The sequence below is a fragment of the Vicugna pacos genome, chromosome 11 (genome assembly GCF_048564905.1).
Source record: "Vicugna pacos chromosome 11, VicPac4, whole genome shotgun sequence".
NCBI classification, from domain to species: Eukaryota; Metazoa; Chordata; class Mammalia; order Artiodactyla; family Camelidae; genus Vicugna; species Vicugna pacos.
This window is the reverse complement of record NC_132997.1, coordinates 39,063,614-39,086,559: the sequence shown is the minus strand read 5'-3', so window position 1 is coordinate 39,086,559 and position 22,946 is coordinate 39,063,614. Positions and strand designations below refer to the sequence as shown.

Sequence of the window (22,946 nt, the reverse complement as noted above, 5' to 3'; positions counted from 1 at the left end):
GAGGACCCAGAGGGAGGCCTGGCTCCTGCACAAAAGCTCTCTTGACTGTGTGCGAGGCCGCAGCGCTGCCCCGGGCAGCTGCCTTTCTCCCACGTCCTTCTCAGCCGGCGGACAGAAGGTCTGGGGCTAAACACGGGAGTTGGGGTACGGCTTCCAGCTCCGATAAGCCTTTAATCCTGTCTAATTCAAACGCGTCAGCCCTGGGGACCGGGGAGAAGGGGCCGATGTGGTTTGACCCAGAAGGTACATGGGATTTCATCTCGCTGCGCCCCCTCGGGGCGAGGAACATCAACAGCTACCTTTCATTTTGAGTGCCTGCCACATGCCAGGCACTGTGCTCCACGCTTCCCATGTCGACAGTCATCACTTTACAAAGCAGAATTATTAATCTGCAAGTAAAGTAGCATTTCCCCACGACACTGGGTGACCCGCCCCTCTGGAATTGGGGAGAACCTGTTGGCGGCTCCGTTCTGCCACCCTCTACTCTGTGGCCTTAGGGAAGCAACTTACTTATTGTGTAGATGATGTGAGAAAATCTGAGTAAGGAGCTGCACACTGTCAGGCAAGAAGGAAGCCCTCAATTACTAAATTCTCCATGTTAGATATTCTCTCTGTTTTATAGCTGAAGACACAGAGTTCAGTTGCTAACTGAAGCCCACCGTCCTAGGTGGGGAATGTCAGGGCAGTGAGAAAAGCCTGCGGGTTCACAGTCACTCAGATCGAGCTGAGGCTGAGTCGGAGGCGCACCCCGTTTCAGGGCTTGAAGTTTATTCCCATGTCTTCCTAATGTACCCAGGGGACCGAAGTTTTCCCCATCCCTACCGCCCGACCCCTGTGAGATGATAGGAATGAAATGTCTGAACTTCATCGTGGGGCGTGATGAATGGATTGGGAATGCCAGGGCAGATGACGTGAGCTCCTAGATCTAACTGCTTGGCTCTATGCTTCTCTCCTCGCCCTGTTACCACCAGTGCATCCTTCTTGGGCCGGGCGGGCAGCAGTAGGCAGGCGCACACGTGTGCCTCAGCGGGCGGCCAGGGGAGGTGGTCTGGGGGCCCGAGGGGAGCCCTCTCAGCACACTCGAGAGCCACAATCCGCTCTCTGGAAGTCATTATCTGAGGATGTTTACCAAGTGGTTAATGAAGGCCAAAGAGGTCAATTAGCTAAAACAAACATATTCTTAGCTCATTAGGATTTGTTTAATGCCCAAGTGACATATGGTCACATCACTCCGCAGTTGGCAGCCAATCAACAGAGACTGATTTATTATAATAATAAGGCCTCCTTAGTCCTCACTGGGAAGGCTGAGCCCTCTGCTCCGCCTCCGCCGGGGGAATCACAACTTGGAACACACCCTCCTGGTCCTCTGAGGACACTTCTCCATCATCACCTGAGCCCAGGCAGAGCCTCGAGACCAGGAACGGCAGGGATGGAGATGAGCAGGAATAAGTCTCTCTTTGGGGAACGTATTTCCCCTGGACCCTTATTAACACGCAGTCTCGGGGTGGGATGCTGGGAACTCTTGCCGGGTCTTGACTCAAGCCAACCTATTATTTGGATGCATTTCAAAGCAAGATGAATCTTGTATTTATTTTATTTTAATCCTTTTTATTTTTTACTTTTTTTAAAGAGTAAAATAGACTCCTATACATAAGTTAAATAATTCATAAACACCCTAACAATCTTTTCCCAAAGCCTTTCCAATTCAGTGAATAATAACAGTTTAACATGTGGCTGCCCTCACTTTTCTCTGTGTTCATATGTGGAAGCACATCTATAGGAAATCTGTCTGTCCTTCTGTCTATGCATCTTGTCCATATACGATGCTCATCCATCCATCCATTTACCTAGTGTCATCTCATAAAAGTACACAGGGAAATTTACATTTTATTAGACTCACTTAAACATACAGCAGAAACAGCCTTCCAAGCTGAAGCATATCCATCAAGCTCATTCTTTCAATTTCTGCATAAGAGTCCTTGACAATTTGCTGATCCATTTCCCTAAACGAAAGATATTTAAAGTTGTGTCTGGTTTTGCTTCTCTAAATAATATTGTGATAAGAGTTCTCAAACACATGTCCCTAGGACTAGTGCTTCTTGCTTCTGTTGAATCAATTCCCAAACCTTGGCTTGCTGAATCAAAGGGTTGTACCCTTGTTTGTTTGGTTTTCTCTTTATTGTATTTTTCAATAACTTTAAAATGATGTAATAAATGTGTGTTTTTTTCTGTTTTTTTTTACAACTTAATTGATGTACAATTGACAGATAACAAACTGTCCATCTTTGACGTGTACTGTTTGGTGAGTTTTGACATGTGTATGCATCCATGAAACTATCACCACCAGCAAGGTGATGTATCTTGTCCTCATCCTCAAATTTTCCTCCTGCCCCTTTGTTATCCACCCCTCCTTGCATCTCCATCTCCAGACAAACACTGATTCACTTTCGGTCATCACTATACATTAACTTTCATTTTTTAGAATTTTATATAAATGGAATTAGATACCACACGTACTGTTTTCTGTCTTCTTTAACTCGACGTAACGACTTTGAAATTCACTTATGCTATTGGATGTACCATAAGTTCACTTATTTTATTGTTGAGTAGAATTCCACTGTATAGATATACCATAATTTATTATTCACTCATGTGTTGATAGACCTACGGTCTGCTTCCAGTGTGTAACTAAGACAAGTAAGTCTGCTGTGAATATTTGAGTACAAGTCTCTGTGTGGATGCATATTTTTATTTCTGCTACGCCAAGAATGCATGTTTAACTTTTAAAGAAACAATCTGTTGTCCAAAATTTAAATTTCTACCAGCAACACATAAGACTTCCAATTCCTCCACATCCATGCTAACAATTGGTATGCATAGTCAGACCTTTTGATTTTGGCCATGCTAATGGGTACATAGTAACTTCTCATTGTGATTTTTAACTGGGACTTCCTCATTGACTAATTGTATTGAGCAGCATATATTTTTATATTTATTGGCCACCTGTATATATTCTATGGTAAAATGACTGTTTAAATCTTTTGCCCATCTGTTGGGAGGAGGGGGAGGCTGTTGTTTGTCTTATTATTAATAAAATAAAAATTATTTTTACATTCTTCATGTTAAGTCTTTTGCCTGATGTATGTGTTGCAGATATTTTTTCCCAATCCGTGGCTTGTCTTTTCATGTCCTTAACAGTGTCTTTTGAAGTTTTAAAGTTCTTATTTTTGCTGAATTTCAATTTACCATTTTTTTCTTTTAAGATTCATACTCTTGGCACCATATCTAAGACATCTTTGCCTATTCCAAGGTCACAAAGCTTTTCTTTAATATTTTGTTCTAGAAGATCTATAGTTTTAATTTTTACATTTATATTCCATTTCGAGTTAATTTTTGTATATGAGCATATTACTTTTATGATATGAGCTAGGGGGTCAAGATTTATTTCTTTCCAAGTTGACATCCAGTTGATTCAACGCTAGTTCTTGAAAACACTTCCCTGTTCTATTGAATTGCCTTGGCATTAGATCAGAAAGTGATTAACCACATATGTGTGGGTCTATTTCTGTACTGTTTGTTCTGCTGCATTCATTTGCTGGTTTTTTCAGCAATACCACACTTGTCTTGGTTACAATAGTTTATAGCCTGTCTTGAAATCATGTCATGTAATCCCTGCAACTCTGTTGTTCTTCATCAAAATTATTTTGGTTATTCTAGTTCTTTTGATTATTCACATACATTTTAGATACCGATAATCGCTTTTAGAATCAGACAGTTGACTGAGATTAAGTTGAATCTCTAGATCGGTTGGGAGACAATTGACATCTTAATACTCAGACTTTCAATCTATGAAAATGATATATATTGCCATTTATTTAGGTCTTTTTTGACTTATTTTATCAGTGTTGTATGGTTTCAGAATATAAATCATATAAGTATCTTGTTAGATGTACCTAAATATTTCTCATTATTTCTGGGTGCTGTTGTAAATGATATTTTTAAAAAATGTAATTTCTAGTTATTCATTGTGTTTTGATCTTATATCCCGCAACCTTGTTAAACTCATTGATTTATACTACTATTTTTTTCGTTTTTTTGCAAATTCCTTGGAATTTTCTAAAGGAATATTCATGTCGTACTTCTTTCTTTCCCATCTACAGACTTTGTTTCTTATCCTTGCCTTATAGCACTCCTTAGGACCTTCAATCCTGATTTTAGGGGGAAATAATTCAGTCTTTCATCATAAGTGTAATGTTAGCTGTAGATCTGTTTTTGCTTGGTTTTGTTTTGTTTTGTTTTTTGGTAGATGATCTTTATCAGTTTTTAAGAAACTTCTCTTACATTCCTACTACTTTAAGAATTAAAAAAAATCATGAACGGATGTTGAATACTGTCAAATGCTTCTATTAAGATACCATGTTTTTCCTCTTTAGGAAAAGCTTTAGCTTTGCATTTGTGGGCTAAATCTCCCTTGGTCACGATGTGTCTTCCTATTGTATGTTGCTGGATTCAATTTACTCGTGTTTTGTTGTTCTTTTTTGCATGCTCATGAGGGATAGCCATATATAGTCTTTTCCTTTGGCTTTGGTGTCACGGTAATGCTGACTCATAAGATGAGTTGGAAAGTATTTTTTTCCTCTTCCTATTGCTTAATTTTATGGAATTAATTCTATTTTTTGGGAACAGTTCATGTAAAATTGATATGGTTTTAGTTATTTGAGGAGCTAAGAAGTACTGCTCTAGGCCAGAAAGGAGGGCTGGTTCTGTTTATTCCTTATTCCCACTTCCCAATAAGGCATGTTCACAGTTTTCTGTCATGAAAGGAAAACAATAACTGAGGCCCCAGAGTATAGATTATTCCAGCTGTTAATCACTCACGTTGGGAAGTGTTCACAGCCCCCAAATGACATCATTTGCCTGATGTGAAGGCAGAAGAGGACCAGCGTAACTGAAGGTGCAGCTCCCAGAGGCACCTCCAGGGGGCGCTGTGTGCCAGGCGATGAGTCAGGCGGGGCGGGGGCTCGAACCGGTTTCAGTTCTGAGGTGTGTTGCAGGTTCAGAGAAGTGACCAAAGTCCTAACAGCAGTGGGAACATCACCCACGTGCTTTCTCTGCTGGGTGGAAACCTCTCTGCAGCCCGTGACTGTCCTGCCTCTTCCCCGCACCAAACATTTTCTGTGCAGTGAACGCAGAAATTCAAGTTCACAGATGATCAAAGTACCTCCTTGTGGCCAGAGCCAGTCTAACACAGAACACAGGAGTGCTGGGCTTAAGGAGGTTCTGGGAACACTTTTTTTTTTTTAAACAAATAAATGAGATTTATTTTAAATTAAATCTGGAGAAAATGTATGCCGAAGAAGTCATTTTTACCAGACAGGTAAAATCATAAGGCTTTAGTAGCCTTATGAGGCTAGTAAACAAGGGTCAAGTGAATTTCCCGCTGCTCCAAGCCTACAAAGTCTTGTGCAGTAAGTACTTGTTCATGGGTGATGCCTTCATTCGTGGGTCTTGTTCACAGCCTGCTTCTAAGGTGATTTCTCCTAAACCACCCTTCTTCTTGTTTTATGGATGAGAAAGCAGGGACTTAGGGAGGTTACAGAAATCTCCCAAGATCACAGAGCCGAGTATCAATGGGTTGGCTGAAGGAAGAGAGGACATTGCCATCTTCTGAAGATTCCCCACACACTTATGTGGGCTTTGGTTCCTGTCCCTGAGTCATCACCCCAGGTGTGGACTTGTGTTGAGAGGTGGGCGGAGGGAAAGGAGCAGGGATTTGAGCCCCTTACGGCTTGAGTAACCCCAGCAATGCCATGTCCCTGCAACTCCAGGACACATGGTCTGCTGGATGCTGAGGTGACAACCAAACCCAGCAGGGGGAACACCATCCCCCACCCCATGGGAATCCACGGGATAAGATGGGATAACGCAGAGGTGTGAGAGTGGTGGGGTGGTTAAAGGAACACAGCCTTGGAAATCTAAGGGCAGGTTCGCCTGGAAACCATTTTCCTCCATGACTTCGCCATTCTTCTTGCATTTCTTTCTCTCATTTCTGCCAGGTCCATCAGACATGTCTGTATATGTCTGAACTCCAATAATTAACAGGCATCAGGATCTTCTCTATGAGGCCACAGGGTCCAGGCTAATCAGGGAGGTGGAGAGTTGTCTGCAGTTCTCGGGTGTCTGGTTACATTTCAGGTTTGGGTGCTCGGCACGGGGAGGACTTCCTGTTTGTGCATGGGAGGGCACCTGCAGGTGGAAGTGGCTCTTGCTTCCAACCCAGGCACAGGTGGGAAGGCTGAAGATACTGGCAGAGCGTGGGGAAAAATGAAGAGGGGAGATCAAAAAGATAATCAGGAAAAAAAATGAAGGTTTCCAAGTAAAAGTGTGTAATAGTGTGTGTAAGCTTTTCCTTAGCATTGCTCAGAAAGAGAAGCAAGGACCGAAACGGACTTTTTCTAAGTCCCTAGGCAGCATTTGTATGTCATTTTGGGGGTGATAAGCAAAGACATCAAGACTTGGTGAGCAGGTGTCCCTTGATGTGACCATGAGCCAGTGAGTGACCTTGTCAGGACCTGAGCCCAGGCCAGGCAACCCCACACCTCGTGATTTTCCAGCCCCAGCTGCTCTCTGCTGTTGGCCCCTGAGCTGTCCCTGACTGTGACAACACATAATTTGATATCCAGACAGGTCCTAATTTCAGTTGTATATGGACAACAGACATAAACCGGGACCATCACAGGCAAACCAGGTTGATGGTCACTGAGCCAGAGGAACAGCCTGTCCAAGCCCTGCCCACTGTGGGGTGGGACCCAGTATGGCCTCCTGAATGTGAGTGTGATCCTGGGGTCCTGAGAGGACCACGGAGCTCACACACTCCCTGTCCAGCTGCGCAGACCCAGCCATGCTCTCCGGCTCCCACAGGGAGGCTGCACCTTGGACATTGTCAGGGATTTTAAAAATGCCTGCAGCTTCATGCTTTTGTGAGCTGGGTCTCCTCTTCTGTGTCTGCTGTTGTGGGTCACTGGTGCAGTCTCGTTTGGCTTGGACAGCCAGTGGCCTCCTGTTTCCATTGTGCAGATGCTTCCAAGTGCCCTGGGTGACCCCCACCCCCTCCCCGACCAAGGAGAGTCGTGGGTGTTTGCAGTGGGGTTCAGACACCAAAAGATGGGAAGTTCAAGCTGACTTTGAAAACCTTTCTGCCCCATCTGTCCATCTCATCACTCTGTAAGCGCTGACAGGTGAGTACGAGATAACAGGTACACGCCAGCACAGAGCCCATGGGAGAAGGGAGGAGGGAACGGACATTGATCTAGCCATATGCTGTTCTTTCTGTCTTTTAAAATTGAAAAAGAAAATTTAAAAGACTAAAAATTACCCCCCAAACCCAAACAAAACTCTCACTTAATTTTAACCACCCCGAACCAACACTCTCAGCACCAGTTTATTCACTCCCGTTCTTGTTTCTGCATATGTGTTCTTTTTTTGAAAAAAAAAATCACAGAAGCAAGAAAAAAGACCTTTATAGATAAGGCAAGATGTCTTTTGGACATTCCTCACCTTCCTGCTATTTGCTGTGTGTCTGTCTAGGGCTTCCCCCCACCCCCCTTTAATGGAGGCACTGGGGATTGAACCCAGGACCTTGTGCATGCCAAGCATGTGCTCCACCACTGAGCTATAATCTCCGTTTTTTTTTCTTGTAGTGCTTTTCTAAACTGCTTCCTGTATGTAAGCATATCATTAGAATACATGCAGCCTTTTGGTGGGGCTTCATTTATATAACTCTGTACCCTTCACTTTGCAGCTTGCTTTCTCCACTCAGCGTTGTATTTTTGATTTCAAGACCACAGGCGCACCTGGACTAGTGGGCTTTTGATTTGCTCTGCATCATGCCAGCATGTGCACGAGCCACCCTGTAGTCAGCTCATTTGCTGACTGATGGCTCTTTGGTCTGTCCCAGGGCGGGTTCCCAGGGACTAGACTGAGGCAGGGCTGGCTGCGGAAGCACACCGGGAGTGCTCCAGGAGCTGCACCTGTCAGGGAGGGGAGGACACTGGACTGGGTGGAGGGAGACGCTGGGTGAGATACAGCTGCAGTGGAGATCTCAGCCAATTCCAAGGGAAGCTCTGGAGTGGGGACATCACTTCTGGGTTACCCCAAATTGAAGCCCGGGACCAAGCTTTCATAGCCCCCACAACTAGTTATTGGACAGATATTGTCCCTGGGGGAGGAAGGACATCACCTGGGCTAGGTACACCCTGCAGGCAGCTAAGGACAGATTCTGGGGAGGAGCAAGCTGTGAGCTGCCAGCTGTCGGTCCTGTAAGGGGATCTGGGTGGGCACTGGCTCTTGCCAGGTTTTCGCGATTATAAGCAACGTGGCAATGCTATCTCTGAGTGTGCCTCTCTGCTCATGTGCAAGGATGTCTCTAGGGTAGGTACAAAGAAATGAAGTTTCTGGATCTCTCAGCTCTAACAGATGCGGCTGAATCGTCCTCCAGGGCAACCAAACCCACTGGCAGTCCCACCAGCCACTTAGAACAGCTCATTTCCCCCCTCACCAGCTCCCCTGTGTAAGAGTGTCATGTGGTTTCATTTATGCAGATCTAATGAGTATAGGATGGAATCTCATTATCATTTCCATTTGCTTTGCCACGATTATAAACGAGCCTGGGCGCAAAAAAACTGCCAGTGGTTAAATTCTCTCATTTACGTCCTACTTTGGGCCTGAATGTCCACCAGACTATCCCCATGCCAGCTTTCTTCTCTTCCTGTCTCTCTCAGTTCACCCAAGAAGAGGGTGTCTCATCTGAGCCTTTTTGTAGTGTCAGAAGTTACCTCGTGCATCAGACAGTCCTGGTGGATTCTAGAACCCTGGAGTGCAGGTGTCCTGTGGGTAGGAAGCCAACACAGCCCTGCTGGCCTCTCCTCATTTCACTCAGCACCATCAGTGCTGAAGACCAGGGTCTGTTGCAGGAGCTGTCTGGGCGGAGGGAGCCCCCCAGAGATGGGCTTGCTCCAGGGTCCCCATTGCATGTTGGACCAGCACGTCCACCATGGTGGGCCTCCACTTCCTCATCCACCTGCAGGCTGCTGTAAGGACCACCTGAGATGATTGGGTAGGAGCCACCTGGGGCCATGTGGGTCCAACTCAGGGGCCCAGCTTCACAGTTCCCATAAATGGGCATTGCAGAAGTCTAGGGAAGATTCCAGGACAGAGGGCGCTGGTCAGATGAGCTGGATAAATAACCAATGCCATAGTACATGGAAAAAAAAGAGTTTCCAAGTTCAGAGGGATGTGACCTCCCACTCCTACCTGTACTGGTCCAGCTCATGTCAGAATTAAGTTGGACTTGGAAAAGAGAAGGCTGCAGGCAAGGACTGATCCAGGGACCCCTTTCTCCCAGTTTTAGTGGAATTCTGGAGGAAGTATAAGCCACAATGTTTAGTGTCTATATTAACAGAACCTGAACCAAAGAATAGAAGGATTTCCGTCCCCTCCTTCCTTCACCAGAGAATAACACCCCGTCTGTGCCCAGCAGACCAGAGGACCCTACATCGCAGGACGAGAGGGGCAGTGACCACAGGAGGGCAGCGTCTCCCCAGGAGAGCACAAACCCTGTCTGGTGCATCTGTCTCATGCTGTAGCTTTGATTCTTCCTGTTAGTGTGACTATGACCTTGACCTTGAGGAAGCATTCAGGACAGAGGCCAGGAGAGCAGAGAGAAGGTAAGCTGGGCATCACAAAAGGGGTTCAAATCCTGGCTCCAGCAGTTCTTGGCTGGTGGCTCTGAGCAAAGTGTGAGGCCTCCATCTCCTTATTGGTAAATGTAGGGGAAAACACGTTGATTATTCTGTGGCCACCAAGTTCCGAGCCCGCCTGGTGCTTGGGGCTCTGCCAGCTTCCTCTCTGGGTCCGCTCAAAGTCTCTGTGTCCCACCCCATCTCACTGTCTCTGCGTCTGCCCGTGACTTTCTGCTCGGCATCCCTGAGCCTCTCTCTGTTCCCTTGCTCCTGGCCTGGAGGGTAGGTCACGTGAGGAGCAGAGGCCAGTGGTCGACCCCACCAATTCGTCTTTTCTCTGGGCTTCAGCTCTTTGATCCCAGCGACAGCACTAACATCCCCACCCTGACATGACAAACGTGAAAAGGCTTCAGGAAACACTGCAGAAGGGACGGTGGCGGACATCAGGCAGAGGGCGAATTGGTTGCCTCACAGAGTGTCCAGCGGGTGGCGCTGTTGGATTTCATTCTCTGACTTGATTGGAGGGGGCAGTGAACTAGCTTTGGAGGGCCTGGTGGGAAGGAGCACCCAGTGAAATGGGAACCAGGGAGTGTTTCTCTGGCTCTCCTGGCGGGTTCTCTCCCTGCACATCTATCTGTCCAAAGCCGCAGGCCATGTCGGGCTTCCAGGGAGTGATGGAGGCTGGAGGCTCTTGGGCCTTGCCCCCACAGGACCTGGTGCCACATACGGCTCAAGACAAGAGGTCAGTCCGCAGGTCCTTACACCAGGCCAGTGACGACTGTGGGACAGAAGCACCACAGTGCCCCTTAGAGCCAAGAAGATCAGAGGTGGGGCATCAGGATTGAGGTCCGAGGGGACAACACTAAAGCCGGGCCTTCATGGAAGGAGGACCTGGGCTGTGGAGCTGGGAGTGAGGCAGCCACACTGTCACCCGAGGGCTGAGAACAGGGAGTGGCCTTGATGGTATTTGACTGGAGCTGGGTGTCTGAGCAGGAACACAGAGGGAGCAGGTGCTGGAAGAGACATACGGGCCTCAGGACATCGGCAGACATGACTTAGGGGCAGATGTGTCTCATAGCCAGAGCTCGGCCTCCCTCCCCTGACGTGGGGAGGTCAAAGCACAGGGCTGACTGTCATTTCCCACCTGCAAACATCCACGCTCACAATTACACCCACACGTGTGCGCTTACATGGATGCATGCACTCACCTGCAGAGACACTGCCCACACCTGTCACCCCCCTACCCCATGCCCCTCCTCTCCCCCAGGGAAGGATGAGCCTGTAGGGAGGGGTGGGCAAGGTGTGGGGCTAGGGGACCACGAGCCCAGGTCTCACACTTAAGAAAAGCCACCCATTAGACATTTGACTTTATTTCCAAGTGAAACTTTGATGCAGGCACAGAAATACACCACCAGGACTAAAAGTTGTCTGTCATCCATCTTGGTGATTGAGCAACATTGTCGTACCAGGAATTTTTTGTATTTAGTATTTTTTGTAACTCCAGTAATTGAACAATAATGCTTTATTGTAGTTTTGTGTTAAAGCTGTTCATTGGTTCCATGTAAACATTTAACACAAACCATTGTTTTAAAAAAAAAATTCTGGGAGCTTCAACCAACAGGAATGGCCCGGGTCACTCCAGGCCTTCTATAGCGTCTGCTCTGGCCAGTGGTCAGAAGGGCCATGGAGTGGAATCGTCACCGCTTCCAGACTCCTCCTCACTCCACCCCATTCCGTGTGTGACCTCGAGAGTCAGAGGTCCTCCCTTGGGGTCAGTGGGGGCTGAGTCTGGTCCCAAAGCCCAAGCCCAGGACAGGGGCTGGACGCACGTTACTTAAGAAAGCCGGCTGGTCCAGGCAGAACCGACTTCGGCCAATAAGGACCGGAATTCTTCTGTGGCCGGGGGCCCTCACCCCGAAAGACTGGATGTCATCACTTGAGTCACCATGACATCACTACATGTCACCAAGGACTAAAAGTAGGGACATTGCAAATACCAAAGCAAGAGTGCATTTATTCCAACAAATTCAAACGCGGGTCCTGTCTCCTGTGGAGTCCTTGTGGGAGGGGAGCTCACGGGTGTGTGATGCTGGTGAGCTGGTGCAGAGTAAGTAGCTGCACAGACACAGGCCACGGGCTGCCCCATCCCTCAGAGTCAACTGTGCCCGCCCCTCCCAAACCATCTCGTCCACGTGTGAGTCCACGGCAGCAAGGGACCCTGTACGAACCACAGGTCGCACAAGCTCTTTGCCAGCGGGTCGAAGTACCCCCGGGCACAGTGGTCACTGCAGCCCGAGGGCTTCTGTTCTGCACACTCTCCATCCTGCAGTTGGTTTTGGGGGTAGTTTTCAGTCCTCAGGGGTCATCTTCAAAAAGCACTGGGATGCTGACTCAGCACAGGTGCGGAGCAGTCCGAAGTTTACGCTGAGTGTGCCAAGCAGCCCAGTCTTACTGCTGGGTACTGGCTGGGTTCTGTCCAGTTTGCTCCCTGCCCCCCGCCTCCCACAGTCTAATTGTCTTTAGTGACAAGGGGACCTGCTAAACCACAGTGGGGTAACGGCGAGCTCCTGGGCTTTGCGGATCGACAGACCCATGGAGGTTGGCATCATGCCATTGACTGAAACTTGAACTGCCTGAGCTTTGGTTCCTGCGTGTGTGAATTGGGAGTCATAATGCCCATCTCCCGGGCTGTGGGCATAAGGTGAAGTGGGTGTGGAGGACATGTCCTCTTGCTCTCCCCCTCGCTCCCTGAGGTTACTGGAATAAACCCCATCTCTCTCGCGTCCTTTAATTTCCGTTCAATTCTGCACATCTCCTGCATTTTTGCTCGGTTTTCTGCCGACTCTGGATTATTTTCCCCCTTATTCCCTTTTCTTCAGCTCCCCTTCCACCCCAATGATGCTTTCAGGCTTTCCTCTTCTCCCCCAACCCCTGCTTCCTGTTACCATCCCCTTCCCCTGCAGTTCAACCCAGTGGTGTGTGCTTGGAGGCGGGCGGTAAGAGGGAGAGTGGGCCTTTACCTCTAGGACCTGGTGGCTCCATTTCCTTCTCCGGGCTGACTGCAGGTGGACTTAGTCCCTGTCACACCCAGGGGGACACAGGACCTCTCATTAGGAACCCCCCCGCATCCTGCATCCCCCGCCTGGTCCAGCACTACCTGCACCCACACTCTGCCACGCTCATCCCTTCGTAGTGGTACTTGAGGGTGGGGACGCCCATGTCATCCTTGTAGAGGATGGAGATGGGGCTCAGTTTGGTGGGCACACAGCAGGCCTTGCCCACCTTCATGGGGAACTTGAGATGCACCAGGGTCTGCACGATGGCGTGTTTCGTTGGGGTCACATCATCAGCCAAGGGGAAGAAACAGCCGCCTTTACATTCGTAGGCATCGTACTCCTTGGGCGCGATGATCCAGCTGTCCCAGCCGATGTCCTCGAAGTTCACCCGCAGCGAGGTCTTCTGACAGTGGTTGTTGGCCCCGGCACTCCTCTTCCGTCTGGCTAAAGACAATCCCGTGGCCACGTGGCCTTCCACACCTTCCTTCTCCTCGTCCCTGTTCCCACCTGCCTCCACCGGGCCGTTCCTGGACAGCTTCTTGAGCACACTCTCCTGTTCGTGGCTGATCATCTCTCTGAGCTCCAGCCTGGTCTCCCTGGTCCCATTGCTGCGGTCATTGGAGAAGACGACGAAGAAAGGCAAGTTTTTGGAGCCTGGGGGGACACTGATATCCAGCTTGTCACAACCCTTTCTGTGACTCTCCACGGTCACCTCCAGTTTATTTTTGCTCTTGGTGGAGTCTGCCCTGACCCACCGCTTCACGGCACTGGACACCTCCAAGGTCTCCCAGCCCTCGTCCTGGATGTCCTGAGACACCAGGAAGGTCTTGGTTCCCTCCAAAGCATCCCAGGCGTTGGCTCCATCCAGAACATCGTAAATGACCATGTTCCCTTTCAGCTCGTGAGAGGAGCCCACATGACTTTGACAGGAGAGGTAGAGTCGGAGCTCGGCCCTGGTGATCTGCTCGTGCCTGGGAATGGAGATGTTAAAGAGCAAGATGTGTTTCTGGAAAGGGAAGTCTCCTGTGGCGGCTACAGAGACGGCATCTGAAATGCAAATACATGGTGACAATCACCTCTGCTGGGAGGGTCTGTTTTCATGACACCAAAGCTGAGACTCATGGCTTGGATGGAAGGGCATCCAGGATGACGTTATCTGGTGCCACTTAAGCCCTTAATGTAGAACAGGATTGTAAATGGTACATTTGGCATTTTCCAAAGAAAAATAGAAGCAGGCGATGCCCTGCACTGGAGTGGACAGGTCCAGCTGTTGACAGGGCATCACTCTGCTGCCAGCATTACACTAGGAGCTCTGCGTCCTTTATTTCAGTGTTCTCTTCACACTGATCCTGGGAGAATCTCGTTATTATTCTACTTTTACAGATGTGGAAACTGGGATTTAGGGTGTTTAACTGCCAAACTGCACATATCCTGTAAAGATCCTCACTTTAAAAAAAAAAAAAGAAAGAAAAGAACCAAATAAACAAAACAGCAAAGCACAGTGTTAGCCTCAGGTTGTGGATCCTGAGTGTATGATTTTAAAAGAGAGATCCCAGCAGGGGAAATTCCAACATTACGACAATGTTAAAAGTCTTAGCATCGAAAAGATGTAAAGACCATTCAGAATAGTAACTTTGGAGCAAAACCAAAGTGGGTCATTTTTTTTTGTTTTAGGAAAGAAGTATCTTAACATCAACGGCAGGTCCCATTAGGCATAAATGGAGCTTGCCTTTTCGCCCCACGGCTCTCAATTTTCCGCTCTCTGGCTGATACACAGCCATTAGCACATCTCTATTATCCGTGGCTCAGTCACAAAAAGGGAAGAGGAGTTGTATTTTGTGAGCACCTACTACGTGCCAACCTGAGGGCAGACTGTGTGCTGCCATGAAACCGGGCTGTGTCTGACAGACTGAGGTACCAGTCCTGACTCTTCCCCTCCAGGCGTGTGACCTTGGAGAAGTCCTGAGTCTCTCTGGGCCTCAGTTTCCTCATCTGTAGAATGGGGGCTCATCCTCCCCACCTCCCAGGGTTGGTGTAAGGCTTCGACAAGATGGCACATGGAACTTAACCCAACACTGTCCATGACTCATTGCAGATGCTCAGTCAATATTTCCGGGTCCTCCCCAGACCATCTTCCGTACCTGTGCACGCCCCACCACCCCAAGCCCGTGGCTTTCACACAGCCCTCTGTGTCCCCTCACCCAGTGTGGGTGTGCCATTCTAGCTCTTGCAGAGCCACCATGGCCTATGTGAGTAGCCAGCGGGGTCTATGATCGGTACATTGTGTCTGGGACATGGACAGTCCTGGGGGAAGGGGTCACTTAGATGTCTCCACACGCTGGACTCCCAGACTATGGGATTTGGTGATTAGGTCCAGCCAAAAAAACCAGGCTTTCCCCCAAAGCAGAGGCTACAGACATGCCCCGTGGGCACAGTTGAGAGGCTGGCAGTATCTGTGGGACCTGCAAACTGCATTTTTAAAAAAATGGTCGATGTTTTAAAATTCAGGCAAGTCCATGTAAAATCCATATTTTTCTTATTTTGGGCCATCAGAAAATACAGCCTCGCTGGGCACGCAGCATGACCGCAGCCTCCTTTAGATGGGGCGTCCACCTGTTAGGAGTCTGCTGGTCTTGAGCCCAAGAGGGAAGAGGCCCTGTGTGCCTGGCTGGTTAGAGAAAGGCTGCAGCTGCAGGAAAAGTCTGAGCGTGGTAGGCAGGTGGGTCTGGGTCAGAATCCAGCAGCTTAGCTAATATGTGAACTGGACAAGTCCCCTCAGCGTGAATGAGCCTTGGCTTCCCTGCTCACAAGGCTGTTTCACCTCCATTGTGTGAATTAGTGGATGTACGTCCTATGTTGACGCCTGTTATCATCCAGTCCTCCTAAATCAGGGAAATTATTTTATATTTAGGAAATAATTAAGTTGCCCATCCACGTTTCTATCTTGGAGGAATTTCTCAGAATTTGAAACACCTTTTGCTGAGGGTGAAATAGACATTCTTTCAGTGTTTAAAAAAATGCCAGTTGGTTGGAGGCTAAATAAACTGTCTGTGTCTAAGTAGGAAGGGGTCAGCACAGGAATGGGGAAGTGGGGCAGGGATGGACGAAGGGGAGCTGGCACTCCCACAGCCAGTACCTAAGGCATTAAACTTGGCATTGGGCCTAGGGAGGGAGAATCTTCTAGGGCAGAGCTGTCCAGAAGAACTGTCTGCAAAGATCGAAGTGTTCTACAATCTCCGCTGTCCTATAGGGTCCCCGTTAGCCATACATGACTGCTGAGCACTTGCATCCAAGCTAGTGAAACTAAAAAACTAAGCTATTGATTTCATTTCATTGAAATTAATTTAAATAGAAACTTAAGGAGCCCCACGGGTCCAGCGGCCGCCATACCGGGCAAGACGCAGCGGTGGCCCACTGAGTCCCGCATCCCCACCCAGGGCGCCCCGACGGAGCCAACTCTACCTTCCACGCTGAAGCTGCGCACGATGTTGGAGGCGGGGGTGGACGACTTGTCCGTGGTGTATCTGTTGTACAGGTCGATCATGTACTGCGGCGGCTCGGCTCGGGTTCTGTCCTGGGAAGGGACCCCGCTCAAGTTGAGGCTGCGCAGGAAATCCACCTTCATGTTCTCCAGGAACATCCTCAGGTCGAAGGTGCCCCCATCCTGCTCATCTCCGGGCCCCTCTAGCAGGCGGTGCGCATCTCCCCCGACCGACGCCCGCCCCTGGCTCTCCAGCGGCTTCCCCTGCGCGGAGCAGGCCAGCAGGGAGAGCACGGGCAGGGCCGCCCAGAGCGCCCCGCGGCACATCTTGGGATGCTCTTGCCCTGCACGGGAGACTGCGTGCGGCAGCCGCGGTGGGTTAGCGGGTTCGGGGAGGAGCCCGGAAGGAGCCAGCCCGCATTGTCCTGCCCACGCTCTGCACCGAGCACCCCCGCCAGTTCACAGGCTCTCACCCGCCGTCCCCGAATTGCCCCCCACTTGTTCTTATCTGGCCCTCGATGCTGCGCTCGGCCTCTTATCTAAGGGAACTCTCCCTTAATGAAGGCTCTATAAACATCTCACGAGCACACAGGGCTTGTGGGAAGGACACGGCCTGCTGCAAAGAATCTGAATTTCTCCATGGGGTTATCGCCCTCTCATTAGGATCCTTTCTCATTTCCTTGCCAGCTCTGTTCAGAAGCATCTCCAGACAGGGTGACATATGCTTCCTCTCCTGGGCCACGGAAACAAAGAATCCAGGAAGCCAACAAGACCAAAAAGTCCTCCAAATATAGAAACAACAGCAGGAAACTCCCAGAAGACTTCAGCTAACTGGAACCTGGGGTGGGTGGCGGGGTGGGGACCTTACTTGTCAGTGTTAATAAGAGACCTGCTTCCCGGGGAACCAGAATGTGCATTTGTGGCTAAGCGTTCTGTGCCTTGGTTTCTCATTTGTCAAGCAAGTTCCGGAGCCTTAGAGATCATGTGTGAACGTGGTGCATGGAATTTAGTGAGATGATGAAGACTCTGCAGGCAGGCCAAATATGGGTTCAAGTCCCAGCTCCCTCAGTGATTCAACCTGGAGCAAGTCACTTCGCCTCTCTGAGCCTCTGGTTCAGAAGAGAGTTTGAAGGATTTAAGGGGATTATGTGCTGAACGTCACAGAGGTCACCGTGAGACTCAGTCAGTTGGGTGGCTGCATTATGGCTGCCACTTCTCCACCCGGGGTGTGACTGAGCTGGGAGCTGGGGAGGAAGCCCTGCCCCTCCCTGACCTGCTGTGTGAAAACACCACTTACACACTGAGGCCTGCTGGCTCGGGGACCCCAGGAGAGCTCTGTCACTGGTCGGGGGGGGTGGGGTGGGGGGCAGTCTTTGGTCATGTCAGCCTGGGCCACGCTTGTCATCTGGGAGACAAAGTTGGGGTGGGGGGGTGCAGCTCTGAGGCCATTACATGCCCAGAAGATGTTCCCCCTGCCTGAGGGCCCAGGCAGGGCCTGGGAGGACCCAGGATCTGTTATTTTAAAGGCAGCATGCCCGCACTTAGACCCTGTCCATTTCCATTGCGTGTGGGTTCGACCACAGCAAAGAATGAGCATAAGAATATTCTAGGGATCTACTCTAAAGAGGGTTTGAACACGGAGTTTTTCCAAGCTGGTGGGGCCCTTAGGAGGGGTTGCAATAAGCTGAGCAGGTTCAGGAGGATGGACGAGGGGCCGGGGCAGGTAGATGCAGAGATCCTGGTGTGCACCCAGCTCTATTCTACTCCTTGTGGTGGTGGTGGTAGGGGGTGTGAAACCAGGAATCTCCAGGGGCCAGGCTTGGACAGAACTTGCTGTCCCCATCCTTTGGGGACAACTGCCAGGGAGGATGGACGGGAAGGGTGCAGCTTCAGAAGCGCTGCCTGCAGAGGGGGCAGGAAGTTTGCCGGGCTTTGAGCCATCTCTGAGCATGAACTCCCTGAGGCAGGGAGGAGAATGGGTGCACAGGGCAGGCAGTGAAGCTTCAACTTCACAGCAGCAGGGAGCGGGCTGGGAGGAGCTGGGGGGCAGAGCAGGCATCCCTCTCAGTGCTCCGGTCCCTGGAGGCCACCCAGAAACCTGTCACATTCAAGAGGTGGAGCCAAGGGTTGCCAGAGGGTGGCCTGAACGTGCTGTCTCTTGAAGCTGGAGATGCTGCTGATCTGATGTTTTCTTAAAAACAGGACAGATTTTTCCCCCTTGCTTATATCAGTAATATATAGTGCAGATAATTTGGGAAATGCAAAACATTAGAAAGGAGGAAATAAAAATAACTTGCAATCTCACCCTCCAGTGATGGGCGCAGGCAACGTTTTGAGACAGCTGCAACTCCACAATCCCCTGTTTAAAATCCTTGTGGCCAGGAGTGTTTTGCGATTCAGAAAGCTTCAGATTTGGGGAATTTGATATGGTGAGTATACTGTGGTATCCCCAGCGGGGTTGGGGCCAACACCCTATACTCATACACATTAATATTTCTGTAATGAAACAAACCAAAACACAAATACCCATTCAGATCAAGTTTTGTCTTGCAAGGGATTGAAAGAAAGTCAGGTTTTCTAATAGCTTTGGATTTGAGGACTAGGGACCTGCTTACATATGGGGTCACCACATCCTACCATGAAGGTCGCATGTGAACACCTCCTGGAGGTCCTGGTTACATAGACTGTGACAGGGAAGGCGCCCCCAGAACTGTGCAGTACAACATGCCTGGGCATTTCTGGAATTATCTGCCCACAAATTCAGAGTATCATTATGTTCACATCTCCTTTATTGTTTCTAAGTAATTGTATGAGGCCTCCTGATCTGTATAATCAGAAAGTCTGGTTTCCTCTCTCAGGGCATCTCTTTCCTGAATTGTTTAAGAGCCTGTAGGTTGATTTAGTCCAAAGGAGATGGAGGTGAGTTGGTATCAGTCCAGCTTCTTCGTGCTGGAAGAGGGAAGGGGGATGGGGTAAGGGTCTTGGCAGGTCCCAACTGCTGTTGCTTCTCAATGACACCCGGTTTTGCTGTCGGGGTGGCTCCCACACATCTTACAGCTGTTGGTGCCGGCTGGTCTAGGCTTCTGCCCAGGTCCCCGTGATGTCTCCTTTTGGGCACCAAGGTAACAGCTTTCTTAAGACACACTCCCAGGCTTACCCATTTCTCCAGCAGGCACACCCCTGTGCCAGGGGGCTGGGTTGAGAGAAGAGGTCATCCACGATCACACTCTGATCCCATTCTCCCCTCTTCCAGAAATCTCTAGGTTCTTATGGGGGCTCCATCTCTGCATCTTGGCAAGATGGCTATCGCTGGCCTGCATCCAATTCATATCCATTGAGGGAGGAGCAAAAGCCCCCTTTCCAGGTGGTCCTGGTTATTCTTATGGTATCTCTTTGGTCCAGATTGGATCATCTGCCCAGGCCCCAGCCAATCACTGTGGCCATGGAAATTCAGTGCCTTGATTGGCTTAGGTGGAGGTGACGTCACTGGTAGCAAGGAATGAGAGTCAGGATGGGATGATTTCCCAGAGGGGCCTAGATTTGGTCACTGGAAGAAGATGCAGCTAAAAGATTATATAACTGTCTTCTCCCGCCATGAAAAATTTTCATGTACTTCCATTTTTATGACTGAACAATACCCAATCATATTGACATATCTTGATGTAGTCAACATCTTCCAGCTACAGGAGAGATTATTTATTAAGATAATATTGCAAGGCATATTTTATATACATACAATTATATAAATATATATTGTTAAGAGAGTTCATCAGAAGGGGGATATCTAAATATTTGAAAATATATATTTTCAAAACTCTTGGTAAAATTTGCAAAGCCGCTTTCCAGAAATACTCTTTTAAGATTCATTCCCACTGGCAGAGTCTAAGAGCACCTGTTGCACCCTTCACTTGTAGTTCCTTTTAATCATTAGCAATTTGATGAACAAAGTAATGTTGATTTGCATTGCTAGCTGATTTGGACTCTATTTTCCTGTTTTAGTGAGCCAAAGGCCTTCAGCCTTCCAGAAGGTATGGAAGATGCCACCTTTCATCCACGCTGGTCCAGGGCCATGCTAGAGAGTCATATTTGGTACCATGCTCTAAGTCCAGGGAGAAGGCCAGAGGCTTCCTCAGATGCCTGGGTGCTTGCTCCACAGGAACCCTGAAAGCCTTTAGCCCAGAGTCTGGCACGTGGTAAACATTCAACAGCACTCTTGTCAATATGAGTGCTGATTTTTCTATCACTGTTTCTATTACTCCTGTGGGGAACCTGCCCTTCATTTCTTCAGAGCCCTTGCTTTGGCTGTGTTCTCCGTTAGGGATGCCTCATGCTCCTCCTCACTGTCCTCCACCTGGGGCCACCCTGTCCTGCCTTTCAGTGCCTGCTCAGATCCCCTCCTCCTCGCAGCCTCTGTGTTCTGAGTGATGACATCCTGTTGGATCTGCCTTACAACCACTGCAAAGGGCCCTAGGACTGCTGGCCGCTGTTGCCTTGGGTTGGCCAAATGGCATCCTTCCTACAATTTGATGTGCTGAGCAGGCCAGCCCTGTGTTCACAGCGGGTCTAAAGCCCCTCCTGGGCAGACCTCTGTGCTCATCCCTACGTACGTCCTTGGACCCCTCAGGGCACTCCAGCGGGTGTGTGGACCAGGCTGGCCCTGCCTCTGTGGCTGCCAGCTCAGCCTGGTGCACTTGTCTACAATTGATGCCTGGTCAGTTTGGCATGACTGTGCTGTGGCAACTTCTAACCGAAGCATCTGTAACATCATCTCTCCCAGGACTTTGGAATTACAGAAATAGAGTCATCACACGCCATTGCTACGGGAGAAGTACAATTTAGTGAACAAGAGAGGCAGGGCTGACTCACCCATTTATTTCAAGGATGACTGAAGCTCATCCTTCCAGAGGACACTGACCTCAGCTTTCATATGGAGATGGGACAGGATCTGCCTGAATGTCTGTGACACAGCTGCCTCCAGCGGGTCAGGGGCCCCTTCTGTCTCAGGAGGCGTGACGATGAGACATCTGTACTTCTGTGAGCCTCTCGGGGGCCGCAATCACCCACACATTGCCCAGAGGAATGAAGACTGGACCCACCTTGAGGAGCGAGCATGAGCCAAGCAGAGCAGGGGGGTATATCCTTTCCATTTCTGGGCCTTGCCTTCCTGAGAGCCTACTTCTGTTTGGCACACAGCCAAATGTGAGTCCTCAGCCAGTGTGTGCTCCCTGTTCCTGCACTGTGCCCAGGCTGTCAGCACATTTATTAGAACAGTGGTTCTTACAGTGTGGTCCCTGGACCGCGGCAGTAGCAGCACTGGGGAATTAGTTGGAAATGCTAAGTCTTGTCCTGAATCAGAGTCAGAGTCAGGGTCCAGCAACCTGGTCCAGCCTTCCAGGTGAGTCTGATGCATATTCAAGTCTGCACGTTGCTTTTGATAAAAGAAGAAATTCAGATAGACCGTCCAAGAGATTAAGTATGTGTACGCTGCCTGATACGGTATCTGGCACACAGGAGAGGCTAAATAATGAATAAACAGGTCATTCCTCTGTTCACCCACCCTCTACACATACCACCAGGACTGCTGGGGGCGATTGGAGGGCTCTAGAGTGAGTGAGAAGGAAAAGTGGACCAGAGCTTAAAAGAGCATGATCGTCTCAGGGAGCAGAAGAGAGGAGGTGAATGGAAGTCACAGAAGCATCCGTTTATCAGTGAAGGATTTTACGTTTCCAGCTTTTGGCAAAAGGAAATAGCCTTCAGCTCTAACTTCAGTGTTTTGGTGCACAACTTAGAGCCAGTGCTGCCAAGCTGCTTCTCTGGTTCTTCCCCCCTCAAAAGCCTCTCCAGCCCTCCTTGGCACGTGCGGCTAGCAAACGCATCTTGCACAAGCTGATGCCTGCAGTGGCTTTATGCTGCCAGCTAAGTCCAGCTCGTGCATCCTGAGGGAGCCATCTCTTTTCCTCTGCAAACTCTCCCATCCCCTCCTCAGATTTCTGGAGGCCCCTCTATCATGGCCCCGTGTCCACCCTGGTCACAGAAGGAGCATTAGTTAAAGGCTCCCGCTGTGATATTTTACAAGTGACTTAGACATACAGAGGCACCTGCTGAGACGCCTCAGGCAAGACACCTGGTGGGCATCCAGACTCAAGTTTCCCCACTTGTGGAGTTAAAGGGTTGCATCAGAAGTTTTCCGGAAGTTTTTCCCAGCCTTAACGTTTCTAGCTCATAGTTGTACTGTTTATATTTGTCACATGAACTAAATAAAGCCTTACCCTATCAGAGGATGTGTGACTTCAGGAAACGGGCTCAGGGGCAGGCCACCACCCTGCTCCCTCCAGGCTGACCCAGAGGCAGTTGATGACCTCAGGGATCCAGGGACCCATGCATATCTGTGTGCTGGAACCTCTGGCTCTTGTGATAATGTGACATTGATATTTTGGTTTTAAGAGGAAAGAAAGTTGTTTCATACCCACATTTCTTTTAAAATCTTGCTTTACTGGAAGGCCATTCAGTGGCACTGGGACAGCCCTAATAGGCTAGTAGTAGGGGTCACTGGCCAGGAAGCTGGGAGGCAGGACCAGCCACCTGAGACTTGAACTAGGCAGCCTTGGGTGTCAAAGCTGACGTTACCTTTAGTCTTGGTAAGATGTTGGTGGTCATATTACTAAATGT

The 22,946-nt window shown here is 49.3% G+C and overlaps 1 protein-coding gene across 1 annotated transcript; it reads right to left on the bottom strand.

The window, feature by feature from the left end:
- Positions 1–12,682: 12,682 nt before the first annotated feature.
- On the bottom strand, positions 12,683–16,664 carry GDF2 (growth differentiation factor 2). Its single transcript, XM_006216103.4, has 2 exons — positions 16,259–16,664; positions 12,683–13,843 (listed from the first exon to the last, which is right to left on the bottom strand). Exons 1-2 carry the CDS (start codon positions 16,602–16,604, stop codon positions 12,894–12,896), a joined length of 1,296 nt encoding a protein of 431 aa, XP_006216165.2. The 5' UTR covers positions 16,605–16,664; the 3' UTR covers positions 12,683–12,893.
- Between the last annotated feature and the right edge of the window lie 6,282 nt (positions 16,665–22,946).